At 44.2% G+C, this 18665-nt stretch overlaps 1 protein-coding gene across 1 annotated transcript in view; it reads right to left on the bottom strand.

Moving 5' to 3' along the window:
- Positions 1-17548, bottom strand: part of SVEP1 (sushi, von Willebrand factor type A, EGF and pentraxin domain containing 1) — a 170313-nt gene extending 152765 nt beyond the window's left edge. The window contains exons 1-3 of the mRNA XM_038402181.2: positions 17194-17548; positions 1800-2055; positions 383-559 (exon numbers count right to left, since the gene is read on the bottom strand). Of these exons, the coding sequence (XP_038258109.2) occupies positions 383-559; positions 1800-1887 (265 nt within the window). The 5' untranslated portion in view covers positions 1888-2055; positions 17194-17548. The remainder of the gene's footprint in view (positions 1-382; positions 560-1799; positions 2056-17193) is intronic.
- Positions 17549-18665: the final 1117 nt, after the last annotated feature.

Raw genomic sequence — 18665 nt, 5'->3', positions numbered from 1 at the left:
AGTCGGAGGACTGTCTTTCTATCAGCACTACTAAGGGGCAGTTCACAAAAACAGTCACACAAAAGTCTTATTGAAATGTGATACGTTTCTGCTTAGCAACTGGAACTTTTTTCTTCTCTAGCAAGTGAAAGCCGATTTGGGAGAATCCAAGAGCATTCCGTCTATCATGAGTTTAATGTAAGAACCGCTTGCATTAAGATTAATGTACAAGGGCCGGATCCAAAACGGACTAAGGCAATGGGAGTTTTTCCATTGACTTTGGATCAGGCCCAAAGCCGTACATCTGCAAGCAAAACAGCATATTACTTCATGTGATCTGAATTAGATTTACATTTAGGATATGTAGAATCTGATTTAGGGAATCTGAAAAATGGAGACTGACCTGTGCATTCATGCTGTAGTCCTTTACCGTAGTACCCTTTTTCACAGATACATTCAAACTGCCCTGTGTGAGTGCCACATTTGCAGCTTGCCATGATGTCACAGCAGTTCTCATTTGCCTCGCAGAGATATGAACAATAGGATATATCTTCTTGAATGTAACTGCCAGAAGGCAGATCTGTAATGCAAATCAATTACAAAGGCCACAAAAGTTAATAATTAGTGAAATGTCACTGAAAACATTACAGTTCCAATATTCACTTGTGGTGATGACGATGTGAAGCAACACTTCAGTTCTTTGAAATGTACGGCTCAAATTCTGAAGTTCTTAACTCGGGAAACACTGAAGTCTACGAAGCAAAAATCCTGAAGTCTTTACTCAGTTTCTTTTTAGTTCTTACTAAGGCAAAATTATCATTGACCTCAATGCAAGAATTAAAAGGAAAACAAGGACCTAAATTAGGTTCCACCAAAATCACAGGAATGAATTTGAGTTTGATGACCCTATGAGATCAGTCTGTCACTGAATATGTAACTGTTAAAATAGGTAGATTCTCCACCTCCACAAAAAAAGGTCTAATTAAACATCCTTTATAACAGAAAAAAACACCATGCACCAAAAGAATTTGGTGGTAGATATGTACCATATTCATGTTAAATCAGAATGTTTACTTAATCAAATCAAATCAAAACTACATAAATACTCATGTATAGATCCTTAGTTGATGTGCAGCTGCATAGCTCCATTCAAGCGAGTGTAGATACGCTTATTTACCTCAGGTGAAGATTCAGCCCTACATTCTTAACAGCTACTCTCATCCTGTTTTTTTTGTTCAGTGACAATTTTTCATAAAGGTAAACACAGAAACCAGTTCTGTTTTACAGAATTTTTATACCCAAAGAAATGTCACATTTACGAGAGGTATTTTTATGAATTTTTGAAGTATTCTAAATATGTGTTATGTGACCACAGCGTATAAAGGGTTTTATTAATACTCAGACAAATCCTGAAGTCCTTCCTAGGGTCTGTCTGCCTCTTTAGGTGCCTAAATACCTTTGAAAACTAGCCCAAAGTTCTTATTTAGGCAAAATCTCCACTGGGCCAAACTCTGACATTCTTACCCAGTTCTTACTCAGGTAAAATGAAGCCTTGAAACTGGTCCAAAGGGCAATGTACTTGCACACCAAAGAGAAGAATTTGGCCCAATCTGTTGAGTTTGAGAGATCTACTATTTACCTTAATTCCTGAAATCTGCTGGTTTCTGTTGAATGTAATACAAATGAATGCAAGAAAAATAAAAGAAGGAAAGAGACTTCAACACCAATATGAAACATTTCACAAGGCCTGTTATTTCCAGCCAGGCCCTATGCTCTCTATGGCATCTGAAAAGATACTTCAGGGTTACTAAAAGTAATACCTTCATGAAGAGCTCTACGAGCTAAAGCCTCAAACTCTGCAAAGCTGTGAAGCAGGTAACAGTGTTCCTCCTTTGGATGGGAAGACATGTCATTCAGTTCTCGGATGTTGCCCTGCCATATTCCAAATGTGAAGATCTCTACTCCAGATTCACGCAAGGATGCTGCGATGGGTCTAGGATCACCTCCATTGGAATATCCATCAGTTATGAGAAATATCACCTTTGTAGCATTTTCACGGGAGTGATGAAGTATTTGCTGCAATAGATTATAAAGCAGTACATCTCAGGCAAAGGGTTAGCAGTGGCTGACCTGCATGTAGTATTTTCTTCCATGGTGCATCTCCTTTTATTTGACTTGTTTACTGACTTAATCCAGTTTTGCTGGACCACCCAGTACTAACACAAGAAGATCAACAATCTTTAATCAGAGACTATGGTTATCAAGCCAAATATTGACTCATTTTTATATGCTCAGACTCCTGGCATGATACAGATATTGTGAATTTGTGAAGCTGGGCCAATGAGCCACTTTTCACAGCGATGAATAACATCATCTGCTCTGGCAGAGGGCAAAGATAAAAATAAAATTCAAAAAATAAAACACACAGTTCTTATGGTGGTGAAGAGACCTTCCTTAGTGTTCCATCAACTCTGACTAGGTAACAATTAGGATGGATAGTACACTGTGGATGCAACTTAAGACCCATTGGGCCAGATTCTCAGATGGTGTAAACTAGGAAAGTGGCAACAGAGTTAAGGTGACTTACAGCAGCTGAGGATATGGCCCTTGTCCTTTGCAGTTTATCATAGTGGGCCACATGTTTTACAACTGAAATCATTGTCCAGAGCAAAACCGTTTACCTGATCCCTTTACCACAGTGGTGAGCAACGGCCCGTCAGGATAATCCACTGGCGGATCGCGAGACAGCTTGTTTACATTGACCCTCCGCAGGCACGGCTGCCTGCAGCTCCCAGTGGCTGCAGTTCACTGTTCCCAGCCAATGGGAGCTGCAGGAAGTGGTGGTATTGAGTACTTCAGTAAAGCTGGCAAAAAAAGCATTGAGTACTTCAGCTTTTTCCACATAATCTGTCTCTAGGTTGCCTCCCCCCATTCCCTGACCTTCTTGTTGCTCACATACCTGTAGAAACTGCCTCTTGTTACCTTCACATCCCTTACTAGCTGCAACTCCTTTACTAGAATGGTCCAGGGAAACTGTACTTGGAAGTGTCCAAGGGGACAATCCTCAAAATTATATTTTTTTTAAGTGTGTAAAAATAAAAACTTAACTTCTACAATTACCGCGAAAGCTACTGTTTCAAATGTCACTGCATCACCCATTCAATGATTGTGAACCTGCTAGCTCACCTGCTGTCAACACACAGATGTCAAAGCTAACCAGTAGTAATAATACCCAGTGTGGGATAGGATATTAGTGAGCGTTTTGCCTGAGCAAAGATTGCAAGATCAGGCCTTATATCAGTTACACATATAGCACAGACTGATTGAGGGTGCAAGTGTACTGGTCGTTACCTCTTACAGGGCCTAATCCAAAACTCATTAAAATCAGTAGAAAGCCTCTGATTGACTGTGGTGGGGTTTGGATCAGGTCCATGCTGAATTGTGGTTTGTGAAGCATTATGGCATGATTATGCTTTCTTTTGGAATTCATAAATTCCAGATCACAAATTAATTACCACGGAAGCAGCACATCATATTTTATATGTGTATGTGTATATATATATATGCATTAAATAAACATGCTTTTAGCATCATGATGTTAGCGTCAGAAAGAAAACGTAAAATCTTTTTTTTTTTTATCTTGAAGGAAAGTGGGCATCATGGCCACCTGTTGTCACAGCACATTTAATGGAAACCTAGAAAACACGCAGCTAGTTACAAAAGATCATTCCCCAAAATCACCCTTTAAAATTATTATACACTGATCTAGCACTTACTGAAAAACAGTTGATCAAGATCTAATCTCCAAAAATGATTTTCTGAATAAAGAGCATTTCATTAAAAGGAAAGTGACACCAATCGTATGCCAGCCTAACAAACAGCTGCTTCAGACCAGAGATCATGAAGTTACCTGGTGTGCATTCAAAACATGCAGGCAACAATGGAAACTGCCAAAGAGATAACCAGACAGCTAAATGTTGCTCCTGGAACAACAAAATTTAATAGCTTGGCCCTTAAGTCTTGCAGCTGTAATCTTAGATATAGAATCCCTGTTGTATAAGGAAGAGGACTAAAAGAACAAAACGGAGAAACATTAAATGTTTGAGCAAAGAAAGCAGACAAGTCTATTTTTAAATTATATGCATATGGTAGACACTCCAATTAGTTGCTTTGCTTCTTTTTATGAACATGGCATTAAATACAGGCTACTTGAAGGAATGCTTGATATTCCAGTGCGGGTCTACAACTGTTGGATGTTTTCTGGTAAATTGTACCTTAATCTATGGTCACTGATGGAGCTGAGGCCAAATGGATTATATTTTTCCCCCATAAACATTTGTCAGACATTTTTCATCAGTTTTATTTAATGAAAATCCGTATCACCTTCCTCTCCCCGCAACCCTCCCAGAAAACTCTTGTAAAAGCCACTTTTGTTCTAAACATTTCAACCTTAATTTATACAAGTAGAATGACTCAAACCCCGCCCCTCACCCTACAAACATTTATGTACAAGTAACTTTATTCGTGTCACTAGTCACCATTAACTCAATGGGGCTACCTACATGTGTAAAGTTAAGCATGAGTATTTTTTCAGGATCAGGTCTTGAGTTTTTATGGACTGAGCATAAGAACCCATGAGTTATACTGGAGATTGCATAGGACCTATTTCTCAGAGGCATTGAAAACACACAGCTGCCCGGGACTTCACACTCAGCATTTCTGAAAATTAGGCCCTGAATGACTTGTTTTATTGAAAATGTGGTCCATACCATAATTACAGTAAAGTAATTTTAATAACAGACCAACCAAAAATACAATTAAATAGTCACAATGCTGGTTAATTATTGTAGAGGGTCAGTAGTAAGCTTCTCTCTTTACCCTTCTTTCAGGTTTTAAGCATTGAATGGATGCATTAGACTGTTTCAGCATACAATCCTTTTACTCCTATGACAAAATTCAACATTCTTTTCACATTAGCAAAAAGTTATAACCATCTGCATTGTATTCAGTCTCAGTTCAGTGTGTACAAGTATCTGGCAGACTAGCCATCTCCCCTGTGCCAGGAATAGTCCTCAGAATTATAAAAATGTAGTCTTGTGTAACAAAGTTAGTACTTAAAATCCAGCTCTAGAAATTCAGCAGTTAGGACAGATAATTCTTATAAGAATTTCAGGGCTAGTTGTCTTTCTATGTTTTCAATATTAATTTAGGGTTTGTGAAAGGTATGGGATTGGCAGCATCTGAGACTAAAGACTTCTTATCCACTGACCAGGTACAGCACAGGAACTGCTGTTATTATTTGCCTTGCTTCTGAAGTGAGAGAGTAGCTTAGTGTCTGTGCCCATTCAATATTTGGCCTTTGGAGAGGCTGCCAACTAAAATGCCATTTGTGATTAAAGAGAAAAGGAGGACTTGTGGCACCTTAGAGACTAACAAATGTATTTGAGCATAAGCTTTTGTGAGCTATAGCTTATGCTCAAATACATTTGTTAGTCTCTAAGGTGCCACAAGTCCTCCTTTTCTTTTTGCGGATACAGAATAATACGGCTACTACTCTGAAATTTGTGATTAAGACACCTGTCCATGAAGAACTGAACTGAGATGAACTAATTCAGCTCAGATAATCATCAGATAACATCTCTCAGCCCCTGGATTCCGGGATGAAGTCATGCTGGCACAGTGGTCATCCTTAAAAAGTTTCAGTGTTATCTTAGATGCCAAAATAATGTTACTGCAGCATTTAAAGCATTCCCTGAGCATTCTCTTATGCCAACATTTACAGGACTCCTTAAAGGTAGTGTAAGGAATACCTAGGAAATACTGAGCTAGCACTATCAGTTGTAGTAACTGTGAAGTGTTTTAGAGAATGATCACTATAACTTCTTTCAGAGTAGCTGCCGTGTTAGTCTGTATCCGCAAAAAGAACAGGAGTACTTGTGGCAAGTGGGCTGTAGCCCACGAAAGCTTATGCTCAAAACTGTTAGTCTCTAAGGTGCCACAAGTACTCCTCTTCTTATAACTTCTTTGCATTTCATTACCAAGCCACAGAGCCGTTTGTCCTTTCTGTACCAACAGCTTGTTTATGTTTACCTAGTTTGTAACCTGTGAGCAACAAAAAGATGCAAAAACCCTTGGTCTAATTCAGAGTAGTCTCAAAATCCCTATCATGAGAGACATTAATGACACTGCCTTATGTGTGGAGGGGGTAAAGGGGTATAGCCTAACCTTTCTGTGACTCAGCTATTCATCCTTGAATTAGGAATAATACTTCTGAACCTCACAAGATGGCCAGGAGGCTCAATGATGTTCGCTAAAGTGCTCTGAAGCTGTTAGATGGAAGAGGCAATAAAAGTTCAAAGTATTACCACCTGATTTTACCACCTCTTTTTTGGTTCCCTTGTCACTGTTGTTTTGCCTGTTACTTTCAGATGCATCCTCTACTCTTTTAGGTTTTTCCCATTCAAAAGAGGAGCTAATGTTGATAGCTAGTGGTTCTGACCTCTGGTTGAAATTTTGTTTTAAGACCCCAGACAGACTGCTGCTCTTCACGCATGTGGACAGGAATGGTGGGAATAAATGAAATCAGCAAGTCTGTTTTATTTTGATTTTCTTGAGATATTTTCCCTGCATTATCCAGGGAGAGATTTACTCTAATGAATACCATTCCTTTCCAATACGTAATTGCAGACACAGTGCTTCTTTTCCACTTTTCCACAATGAGAGCTGCATGCACAGAATTAAGGACGTTACATTGCTCTAAATGCCCACAGATTAGAACATCAGTGCCATAAGAAACAGGCTCTTGCTACTACATAAAAGCCAAGCACGACTATTATTTTCAGACTAATCCTGACAGGCTAATCCTGTTGCAGAGTTCTATTACAATGATGTTATTTCAGTTAAACCAAATCACTTACGTAGATTTAATCAAATGATCTGACACCTGTTGTTACAGTAATTTTGAATGACTGAATTTTCAGAAGTATGTGCTTACCACATGCAGGCAAAACGGGTACCTACATATGTATTGTCCTTCATTGTTCTATTTTCATCTTTTTGCTTTCTTCCATGTCATCTCATCTCCCTCTCTTCAGTCAAATCTCTTCTTAAAACACACTTCTGCACTTTCAGCTTGTAATCATATTTGGGGCTGGAAAAAAATATTGTCCCAGGTAAGATTGGCAGAGACCCTGGAGAGTTTTCGCCTTCACCTGTAGCATGGGGCACAGGTCACTTGCTGGTTTGAACTAGAGTAAATGGTGGATTCTCTGTAACCTGAAGTCTTGAGATCACGATTTGAAGACTTCAGTAACCCAGCCATAGGTTATGGATCTGTTACAAGAATAGGTGGGAGAGGTTCTGTGGCCTGCGATGTGCAGGAGGTCAGACTACATGATCATGATGGTCCCTTCTGGCCTTAAACTCTAAGAGAATGTTACCGGCTTACTGGACAGACCAAATGGGATGGATCAAACTAGAAATGGCCTCTGTACTACACATGAAAAGTGAACTTCAGGTAACTAGATGGCTAATTTCCAATACCTCAGCAAGATGTCTAGTGCAGTGGTTCTCAAAGCCGGTCCGTCGCTTGTTCAGGGAAAGCCCCTGGCGGGCCGAACCTGTTTGTTTACCTGCTGCGTCCGCAGGTTTGGCCGATCACGGCTCCCACTGAATGCGGTTTGCCGCTCCAGGCCAATGAGGGCTGCGGGAAGCGGCGCGGGCCAAGGGACGTGCTGGCTGCCCTTCCCGCAGCCCCCATTGGCCTGGAGCACCAAACCGCGGCCAGTGGGAGCTGCGATCGGCTGAACCTGCAGACGTGACAGGTAAACAAACCGGTCTGGCCCTCCAGGGGCTTTCTCTGAACAAGCAATGGACCGGCTTTGAGAACCACTGGTCTAGTGTATTAAAATCTTTGGCAATATTCCAGAAATCCAAACACACATTTTAGGTATATTTATTGTAATGATCTCTCATTTTCAAATGCTGGAAGTGCAGATAGCACTCCTTATCCTGGCAGTACAAGGCAGGTGGAAAATCAGCTTAGCCACGAAAGCCTAAGCCCGAACATTATTTTTAGCCCTGTAGTATGAGCCCCAGTCAATTGACCAGGGCGCTGAGACCTGCTGCCATGTGGGGTTTTTTGCGTGCACACGTACCCTAGACACTCAACGTGGTTTGCCTGGTCTACGAGTATATCTGCACTGCAACCAGGGGATGTGACTGTAGCATACACAGGAATACCCGAGAACTTAATTTAGCTAGCCTGGGTACCAACAGTAGGGAAACCACAACAATACAACTACAGTGCAGGCTGTTCAAGCCTACCTGGGACCCTGGTTACTTACTCTGGCAACTAGCCTACACTAAAAACTGTGCTGTTATAGCTTCAATACTCCTGGTATTGCTACATGGGGTTCTTTCAAACAAAGTTCTTGGTAACTTTTACTCTGTGCGAGGTGGTGTCGGGAAATAAATCGGGGAGACACGGCCATCTGACCGAAAGATGGCTGGCACAAATCTCCCCATACAGTATCTGAGCTAGCTAGATTAAATTTAGCTCAGATGTCTATACATGTGCTATAATCACAACCCAGACTGCAGCATAGACGTACCTGGTATGTCTACACTAGAGCTAAAAGATGTAAATTCCAGTTTGAGGAGACATACCCATTCTAGCTCTGATTGAACTAGCATTCTAAAAATAAAAGTGTAGCCGCGGTGGCATCAATGGCGGGAGAGGCTAACCACCCCAAGTACAATCCCATCCGGGATATAGGTATATATTTAGGATAGTTAGCAGCTAACTCCACCATGGCTACACTGCTATTTTTATGGAGTAGCTCAATCAGACCAAGCATGAGTAAGCCTCCTCGAGCTGGAATTTACATCTTCCAGCTCCAGTGCAGACATGCCCTAGGAGAGGACCAGGCAATGTGAGCCAAGCACCTATCAGCTTCAAGTTTTGCATGTGTCGAAAGGAAAGCTTCTGAGCATCTGGCTGGCCCTGGAATGTATGTGAAGTGTGTGGGAGGGCAGCTGCTAAATTTGCATATTATTGTATTAGGCAAATTTTGGCATTTTAAGTTATTCACAAACCAAAAGGAACTTTAAAAAAGTGGATGATGCTAAATACCTGATTTTTCTTCTTCTGAACCAAATGCTTGTGATAGATATATAATATCAGGGTGTTAACACATTGATTCCTAATGAAGGGGTGTCCATATTACACAATCTAGCCTCACAAAGGATGTTGACCAGCTCACTTGTTGCCAGTCTCAGCAGGAAGGTTAAAGATCTGAATTGACATAAAGCCTGAACTACCCTTTCACTCCTAGAGTTGGTCCCTCCATGGCAGTACTTAGGATCATTAATGAATAGTGTGGAGAGGTCTGAGCGGCCACTGACTATGCCACTGACTATGCTGTACTTATTTTGTGAATAGGTACCACAGAGAACTTCAGCATCCAGGGCTCTCAATCACAGCACTAAATTAACTTAGCGTGTGGTTGTATTCTGAAAAGTGACTCTGTAATAGTGGCATTGTGGGCGCATTGTAGTGTTCCTTGCTTATTGTGTCTCAAGCATTCCGTATAAAATTTGCTTGGTTCATTCATAAGTAAACAAATATGTACTTTTTAAAACTGCCAGCCCTGCAATCTGAACCTGGAGTTAAACTGGGTTCTCTCCCACTTTTTCTATCACAACCATCATAAGACATTCTCCTAGCCAAGTAAGGCCCACAGTGAGATCTGTGCAGCCTTCAAAGAGTTTGCACAGTTGTAACTGATGGGAGCTTTTAGTGAACATCCTGTTGATGATACACAAGATGGAAAAGAATCCGCTTGCTCACTCTATATTAGCTATGTTAATTCTGCAGGAATAAAAAAAGAGATTACTCATCTGTTGTCAATAAAGTCCACAAATATGACTCTAAATGCACACAGGGAGCAAATCTGATGAATAAGAGTGCGCCATGTTTTAAGTAGTCAATTTTACAGAGCAGAACTGCACTTTAAAAATACAATACAAAAAATATTTGAAACTAAACTGGAAAAGAATTATCTTTATAATGTGCTGTAATTGAAATCTGATCATCAAGGATAACCCAACGGATAATAATCCTGCACTCTGTAACTTTATGCTTTTGACATCAAGAAGAAACAAAAGCAGCATAACTTATTTAAACAAACACTAAATAAGCATTAAAATTGTTTACTCTAATATATGTGCTTACATTCTTTTGTAAGCCATTGTTTGTCATGTTTGTTAATTGGGTAACAACAGAACACTGAATCTGACATACTGGCTTGAAATACACTATCAAGATCAGGGTAGAAGATAAAAGCCAGATTTTAAAAAAAAAAGACCAGATGCATTTATAAATAGATAGGGTGCGCTGTCTAATTCTGCAGATTTGGGGCCAGAGCTTCAACTGGTGTAAAGCTGCGCATCTCCATTGAAGTCAAGGGAGCTATATTGATTGACCACAGCTGAGGATTTGATCTTTTTTAGTTTAATAATTAGTAGCATAAAATACTTCTAAATAACTCCCTTAGCTATTGTTGTACAATACCCCTTGTAATAGTCTGACCTGCCTTTTAAAGTCTACCTTTACATTAACTCTTACTTTAACTCAGCAACAGTGCACAGCTATATTTCTTTCTTCCATTTTCGACAGTAATTAATTGCATTTTCATGTGAAGAGGAAAAAAACCACCTGTGCCTATCACTATTTTTAGTGAATGATTTCTCAAGAGGCTACTGCCAATTAGTCTTTCAAATTAATCCGTAACTTCAGAGTGTTTTATCCGTAATGTTTAATTGCTCACACTATTTTCTATAAATAAATCTTTTCCGCATAACTTTAAGACAAACAAAAAGGATCACAAATTGTTCACTGCTTAAGACTGACAAAGAGGAAGCACTGTTTCTTTGTGTGTCAGTGCTCCCTTCCCCGCACGTGTTTAGCTTCCATTAACGTTTCCATGTATGCACAATGAGAAGAGAATACACCTCTGACTCTTTCACATGATTAACATGCTAACATGACAGGAGCTGTATAATTTTTCATGAGTCATGTACCCAAGTATTGGTTTCAGAGTAGCAGCCGTGTTAGTCTGTATTCGCAAAAAGAAAAGGAGTACTTGTGGCACCTTAGAGACTAACAAATTTATTAGAGCATAAGCTTTCGTGAGCTACAGCTCACTTCATCGGATGCATTTGGTGGAAAAAACAGAGGAGAGATTTATATACACACACACAGAGAACATGAAACAATGGGTTTATCATACACACTGTAAGGAGAGTGATCACTTAAGATAAGCCATCACCAACAGCAGGGGGGGGAAGGAGGAAAACCTTTCATGGTGACAAGCAGGTAGGCTAATTCCAGCAGTTAACAAGAATATCAGAGGAACAGTGGGGGGTGGGGTGGGAGGGAGAAATACCATGGGGAAATAGTTTTACTTTGTGTAATGACTCATCCATTCCCAGTCTCTATTCAAGCCTAAATTAATTGTATCCAGTTTGCAAATTAATTCCAATTCAGCAGTCTCTCGTTGGAGTCTGTTTTTGAAGCTTTTTTGTTGAAGTATAGCCACTCTTAGGTCTGTGATCGAGTGACCAGAGAGATTGAAGTGTTCTCCAACTGGTTTTTGAATGTTATAATTCTTGACGTCTATTTCCCCATGGTATTTCTCCCTCCCACCCCACCCCCCACTGTTCCTCTGATATTCTTGTTAACTGCTGGAATTAGCCTACCTGCTTGTCACCATGAAAGGTTTTCCTCCTTCCCCCCCCTGCTGTTGGTGATGGCTTATCTTAAGTGATCACTCTCCTTACAGTGTGTATGATAAACCCATTGTTTCATGTTCTCTGTGTGTGTGTATATAAATCTCTCCTCTGTTTTTTCCACCAAATGCATCTGATGAAGTGAGCTGTAGCTCACGAAAGCTTATGCTCTAATAAATTTGTTAGTCTCTAAGGTGCCACAAGTACTCCTTTTCTTTGTACCCAAGTATTCAGATTCTAATATCTAAATTTCGGTTACTGAGAGTCAGGAAGGTTGTGTAGTCTAGACAAAGTTTTAAGATTTAAAAACTATATTTTTGTAAAAATAGATCATCAGCGTATGGAATGTGTTTTCATCAACACAACTTGAAACATGTTTCAATATACAAAAAAACCCAACTAACTAAATACTATCAAAGATGATTATCAAAAGCCGACCTTGAAAAATCCTCTCATTTGCGGAAAGGGTTCCCTGGCAAATATGGCAGCTTAAATCATCAATTTCTTCAGATTTTAGACTATCATTTAAAATAGAAAAGCAGTTTCTAGCGCATACGATTGCAAAGAACACCTTCTGAAAGTAAAGTGAATGTAAGATGATGGTGTTATCTTCCTGAGTCTGCAGTCACTGTCAGCTTCAGTACCTCCCTTTCTGAATGCCCGAAGTGTTATCTAGTGAAATAAACAAAACTTTGGTTATTTCTGTCACAAGCTAGATTCACCTCAGTTTCACATGGTGACTGCTTGACAAAGTAGCATCAAGAGGCTCTTTTCAGCAGCTAGAGGGTATGGATCTTCAAATGTACCAAACACCAGCTAGATAAGGGCTGATATGAAACAGACTCAGACTCATAGACTTTAAGGCCAGAAGGGACCATCATGATCATGTAGTCTAATCTCCTGCACATTGCAGGCCATTGAACCTCGCCCACCCACTCTTGTAACAGACCCAGAACCTCTGGCTGAGTTACTGATGTCCTCAAATCATGATATAAAGACTTCAAGTTACAGAGAACCCACCATTTAAACACTAATTTAAACCTGCAAGTGACCTGTGCCCCATGCTGCAGAGGAAGGTGAAAACCCTCCAGGGTCTCTGCCAAACTGACCTGAGGAGAAATTCCTTCCCACTCCAAATATGGCAATCAGTTAGACCCGGAGCATATGGGCAAGACCCACCAGCCAGAGACCTGGCAAATATGGACCAGGATCCAGGAACAGCACTTTAGTGGAAATCCCAGCAGCTGAGGATGATGATAGGGGCTGAACTTCTCACCAGGGCTTTGTCCCAGGACCTCACTGGTGGCTCACGCTAATACACATCTTTCATATTTCCATATGTCTAGAAGGTTGAGTCCTCCACCTGCTAGATGTCTAGTAAATGTTTCTTAAGTCATTTTAAACATGCAGGAGGATAGCACTGTGGAGAGACAGGAACTCTGCAGAAACAATCTTCCAAAGATCCCTCCATAGATAATGCTAATCTTTAAGGAGCAGAAGAGAACCCTTTCACTTTTTCTATGAGGAAGAGGCAGCATCTGTGGATGCAGCATTACATAACATACAGTATATTAAAATGAGCAACATTCCTTACAGGGGATTGTAAAGCAATGCTTCAGTTACTGTACTTGTTGGGACAGACAAGTGAAGTTAGTGACAATTCTGTCATGCCATGGTTCATTTATCTCCTAATCTGAAGTATTTACACATAATACCACATATGACTTGTAACTATTACAGGGAGCCTGGAATGGTTTACCTGGGACTCTTCAATTATTTCAAGGGCTCTTGGTTTCATTTGTTTAATATACTCTGCAAATTGAAAAAGATGATGAGGATTCTGGATTTCATTTTATTAAACTTATTGGGAACAGAAGAAATTGGGCCAACAAGGGAAAAAAAGAAAGAAAAAAAATCAAAGCTATAAAAAAAGCAGTTAAAAATAGAGAACAAGAGCACAATAGTTCAGAGGAAGAAAAGAAAGCTGATTGTTACACTGATCTGTATTTTGCTAAATTCCCTTCAACAGTGGTATTCTAAACATAGTAAAGTCTTCTTTTTCAAGTTCTCAGAAAAGAGGGTATTCCCAAACTTGTAATTTGTCTGACAAAAAGACATACAATACAGAACTCAGCACAGTACCTACTTTTTTAACTGAGAGAGGGGATGCTGCTAATTCAGTGAACATGTACTAATGTCATTACTTCTCAGTACACTGCCATAACATGAAGTGATACTTCCCAAGTTATCAAACCCCAATAAAGAAAACGTAGATGACAGCAATATTATTGTGCCCATGGGATACATTATTTAGCTGTGCTTGTACAACTAAATCATCTATGTCTAACCTTGCTCGTTTTTAAAAGTAGATTTAGTCAGAATTATATGTCAAGGAAAACTTACTACATCATTTCTGTGGAGTTGCAACCTACTTAAATTTTGTTTATAACACAATTACTTCAAGATTAATTCTTTAAACTTTTTAGAAAATTCTCATGATATTGAGCCTATAACATAGCTTAATTTCACAACCACAGAATTGCCCAACAGATTTGCCTTTTTAAAATTTGATTTCCATATACAACCCTAAAGCCCACTAGAAAGTGAACATCATTTTCTGTTATCAAATATGGGAAGCAGGAGGAGGGAATAATTTAACCTGTCAGTCCTGAGCCCCACACTGGGTGAAATCCTTATTCATTTCCTATTAAAGCAAAACTCCTACTGAAATCACTAAGAATTCTGTTTAGAGAATCTGTCAAACATCCAGGTGCAGGAAACAGAGCAGCTATTAAGTCTTACATGCTCTTCAATAATTAAAGTATTTACCTACATACAGTATAGAAATATGTTTTGCTTTATTTATCTAGACAGATATAGATATAAGATAAATTCTTCGGAGCATCCAAGTCCCGTTTTCAAAAATAACTTAGACAATTTAAGCACTTAGCATACTTCTACACTGCAAAACAAACAAAAACACACCATGGCAGTTGTATGGGTGGGTGTGCGTGTGTGCATATAGGTGGGTGCCTGGTAGGTGTGAGCCTGCTGCCTGTGTGCACAGGTGTGCGCCCAGTAGGTGAGTCCCCGGTGAGGTAGGAGGGTCTCAGATCTCGGGCACCAGCCCAAGAGGGAATGTCCACACAACTATTTTTCACTCTGTAGATTGAGTCAGTTAACTCAGACTCTGAGACTCACTGCCCTGGGGGATTTTTTTTTCCAGTGTAGATATATCCTTAGATGCCTAAGTCACCTCCTAAAATGGGACTTAGAAGCCTAAGGTGCTCAGTTAGGTGCTTTTGAAAATTTTACTTATCATGTGTATTTAAACATAACAGAAAATTAGAGTTATGTATGTGTAAATGCTAATATACATATGTAGATATATGTAATTATGGATATTATTTACACAGTATGCTGTATTATTTATTTTGCAGTTGTGTCTATGAGCCCCAATTATAGTCCAGAGCCCCTTACACAAATGAAAGCACATGCTTGAAATCAATGAGTTAATACATACAGAGACATTCATACTTGTGGAAACCACAGAGTGATTAGTCCTAAATGAGGGAAGAATTACTGTCATTGTGGGTATATATATATTACCCATGTTCACTCGTGCATGCACACACACGGGAAATCCTAGCCCTACGAAGCCCATGAGAGTTTTGCCATTCACTTCAGTGGGTCAAAGATTTCATCCATAACATTTTAGATAGTTTACAAACATGACGTGTTATATGAACAAGTTATATTTTACATAAGAATAAATTAGTTCTATGTATAGTAACACATGAACAGCATCTTCTGAGGAAGAAAACATGTACCTATGTTAACTGATGGTAGATTTCCTAGGGTGTGGATGTGCATAATGACAGGTTTCAGAGTAGCAGCCGTGTTAGTCTGTAGCTGAAGTGAGCCGTAGCTTACGAAAGCTTATGCTCAAATAAATTTGTTAGTCTCTAAGGTGCCACAAGTCCTCCTTTTTGATGTGCATAATGCATCTGTGTATATACAACCTCCAAAGAGTTTATATTGAATATATTGTCTGCAGTGTGTGCAGGTGTGTACACATTGAAGGTGGATGTGCCCAGAAGAGATGTGTCCAGTAGCTATGCGCACAGGTGGGAGGATGTAGGTGTGTCTAGTGGGGGTGCACACAGGTAGGTGGGTGTGCATGCACCGGTGAGTGGGTGCCCGCTGGCTGTGTGCTCTGGGGGTGTGTGCCCAGGTGTGTGTGTGCCCAGTGGCTGTGCGCCCAGGGGATGTGCGCCCAGGGGATGGGTGCATGCACAGGTGGGTGGGTGCCTTGTAGGTGTGTGCCTGGTGCTGTACGCCATGGGGATAAGTGCATGCCCAGGTGTGTGTGTGTGCCTGGTGGGTGTGCGTCCAAGGGGTGGGTGTGCGCCCGGGCGGGTGCCCAGGGGATGTGTTTGCCTGGCGGGTGGGTGCCCGGTAGGTGTGTGCCCCGGGGGTGGCTGGGTGCCCGGTGGGTGTGCACCCAGTGGATGTGTGTGCCCGGTGGTGGCTGGAAGCCCGGGGGTGTGCACCCAGGGGATGTGTGTGCCTGGTAGGTGAGTGCCCGGGTGCCCGATGGGTGTGCGCCTGGGGTGTGTGTGCCCGGTAGGTGGGTGCCTGGGGGGTGGCTGGGTGCCCGGTGGGTGTGCACCCGGGGTGTGTGTGCCCAGTAGGTGGGTGCCCGGGGGGTGGCCGGGTGCCCGGTGGGTGTGCGCCCAGGGGATGTGTGCGCCCGGGGGGTGAGAGCCTGGTGGCTGGGTGCCCAGTGGGTGTGCACCTGGGGGATGTGTATGCCTGGGGGATGTGTGCCCGGTAGGTGGGTGCCCGGGGGGTGGCCGGGTGCCCGGGGGGTGTGCGCCCAGGGGATGTGTGCGCCCGGGGGGTGAGTGCCCGGGGGGTGTGCGCGCCCAGGGGGTGAGTTCCCGGGGGCTGGCAGGGTGCCCGGTGGGTGTGCGCCTGGGGTGTGTGTGCCCGGTAGGTGGGTGCCCGCGGGGTGGCCGGGTGCCCGGGGGGTGAGCGCCCGGGGGGTGGCCGGGTGCCCGGTGGGTGTGCGGCCGGGGGGTGTGTGCCCGGTAGGTGGGTGCCCGGGGGGTGTGCGCCTGGGGTGTGTGTGCCCGGTAGGTGGGTGCCCGCGGGGTGGCCGGGTGCCCGGGGTGTGCGCGCCCGGGGGGGGGGCGGGTGCCCGGTGGGTGTGCGCCTGGGGTGTGTGTGCCCGGTAGGTGGGTGCCCGCGGGGTGGCCGGGTGCCCGGGGTGTGCGCGCCCGGGGGGGGGGCGGGTGCCCGGTGGGTGTGCGCCTGGGGTGTGTGTGCCCGGTAGGTGGGTGCCCGCGGGGTGGCCGGGTGCCCGGGGTGTGCGCGCCCGGGGAGGGGGGGGGCGGGTGCCCGGTGCCGCGCGCCCCTTACCGCCGCCTGCTGGAAGGCGCCCTTGGTGTAGGTGCCGCCGCCGCGGTAGGCGATGGCCGGGATCTCGCGGCCGAGCAGCGCGCACTTGTGCTGGCGCGCCCGGCGCCGGGAGATGTAGTCCACGCGCGGCACCACGTTGCTCTTGGAGGCGAAGGTGACGATGGCCACGCGCGTGGCGGCCGGCACCACGGGGAAGTCGGAGAGCAGCTTCCGGACGAAGCGCAGCTCGCTGAGGAAGTTGGCGGGCCCCACGCTCGAGGACTCGTCCACCAGGAAGACCAGCTCCAGCCGCCCGCCGCGCTCCCGCAGCCGCCGCACCTGGCGCTTGAAGGCGCGGCCCAGCCTCTCCACCTTGGCGGCCGTGGCGGGCGGCGGCGGCGCCACCCGCGAGGCGGCCAGGGCCAGGGCGGTGAAGTTGAGCGGCGGCGGCTGCTGGGCGCCCGCCCAGCCCAGCGCCAGGCCCCCCCAGCAGCAGAGAGCCAGCAGGGGCCACATGGCCGCGGGCTCGCCCCTCTCCGCCGGCGGAGACTCCGCGCTCAAGCCCGCGGGGCTCCGGGCGCCGCGCCCTGGCCGGGGATCAGCGCCCGGCGCGCTGCCCCATTCACCGCAGGGCGCGCGGCAGCCCCCGTCGCTGGCACCCGCGGCTGCAAAGGGACCGGTGCCCCCCCTTCGGTGCTCGCTCGCTGCCTCCCGCCGCCTACTGCGGGGTGGAAGGGAAGGGGGCAGGCGAGATCAGCGGCTCTTCTCCGGTCTCTCCCCTCCCCTGGGCTCAAGTTCTTGCTGACTGGATTCCAGGGCACCAGAGCCCCCAGCGTGCTCAGCCTGTCCGCACTCCCAAAGCAAACACAGCGGCACCGAGAGCCCTGATTGATCCCATCTGTCTGGCGCGCAGCGGCGCAGGCGGGCGCCGGGGGGAAGGAATCCGGATCCCCGGAGTGCCACGCTCATCGGAAACACGGGGTGGAGAAATAATAGCCCCGCTCGCGGGAGGGGAGGGAACCCGTTTCCGGCACCCTGACGGCTTTCCCCTTTGCGGGCATGAGCACGAGCGTGGTCACCCGTTCAGAAAAGGTTTTGTTGTGAAAGGTGGATGGTTGGCGGCTGGACTTGAACCTCAATCCAGTTCTTGGCACGGCTACAGCTACTCTTTGACCTTGAGCAAGTCATTTTAAAAAAAAGAAAAAAATCTGTCTGTGACTCAGTTTCCCCATCGATACTATGGGAATAAATACTCCATTTATGGTTGTGGGGTCCTCAGATATTTGGGTTAATGGGACCAAAACCATACCTAGACAGACATACCGTCAGAACATCATCGTAACCTATTGGAAGTGGAAAAGATTGCCATGGGGCAAGCAGGAAGCCAATAACAGGTTGCAGGGGTTTTGCAGCTTTTCTAGTCTGTGGCCCAGTTTGTTAGAGAGAGACACTCCCTCTACTGCCCCTGCCAAACCCAATACCCCTACTGCACA

The sequence above is a fragment of the Dermochelys coriacea genome, chromosome 5 (assembly GCF_009764565.3).
Source record: "Dermochelys coriacea isolate rDerCor1 chromosome 5, rDerCor1.pri.v4, whole genome shotgun sequence".
Classification (NCBI taxonomy): Eukaryota; Metazoa; Chordata; order Testudines; family Dermochelyidae; genus Dermochelys; species Dermochelys coriacea.
This window is presented reverse-complemented; position numbering and strand designations above follow the sequence as displayed.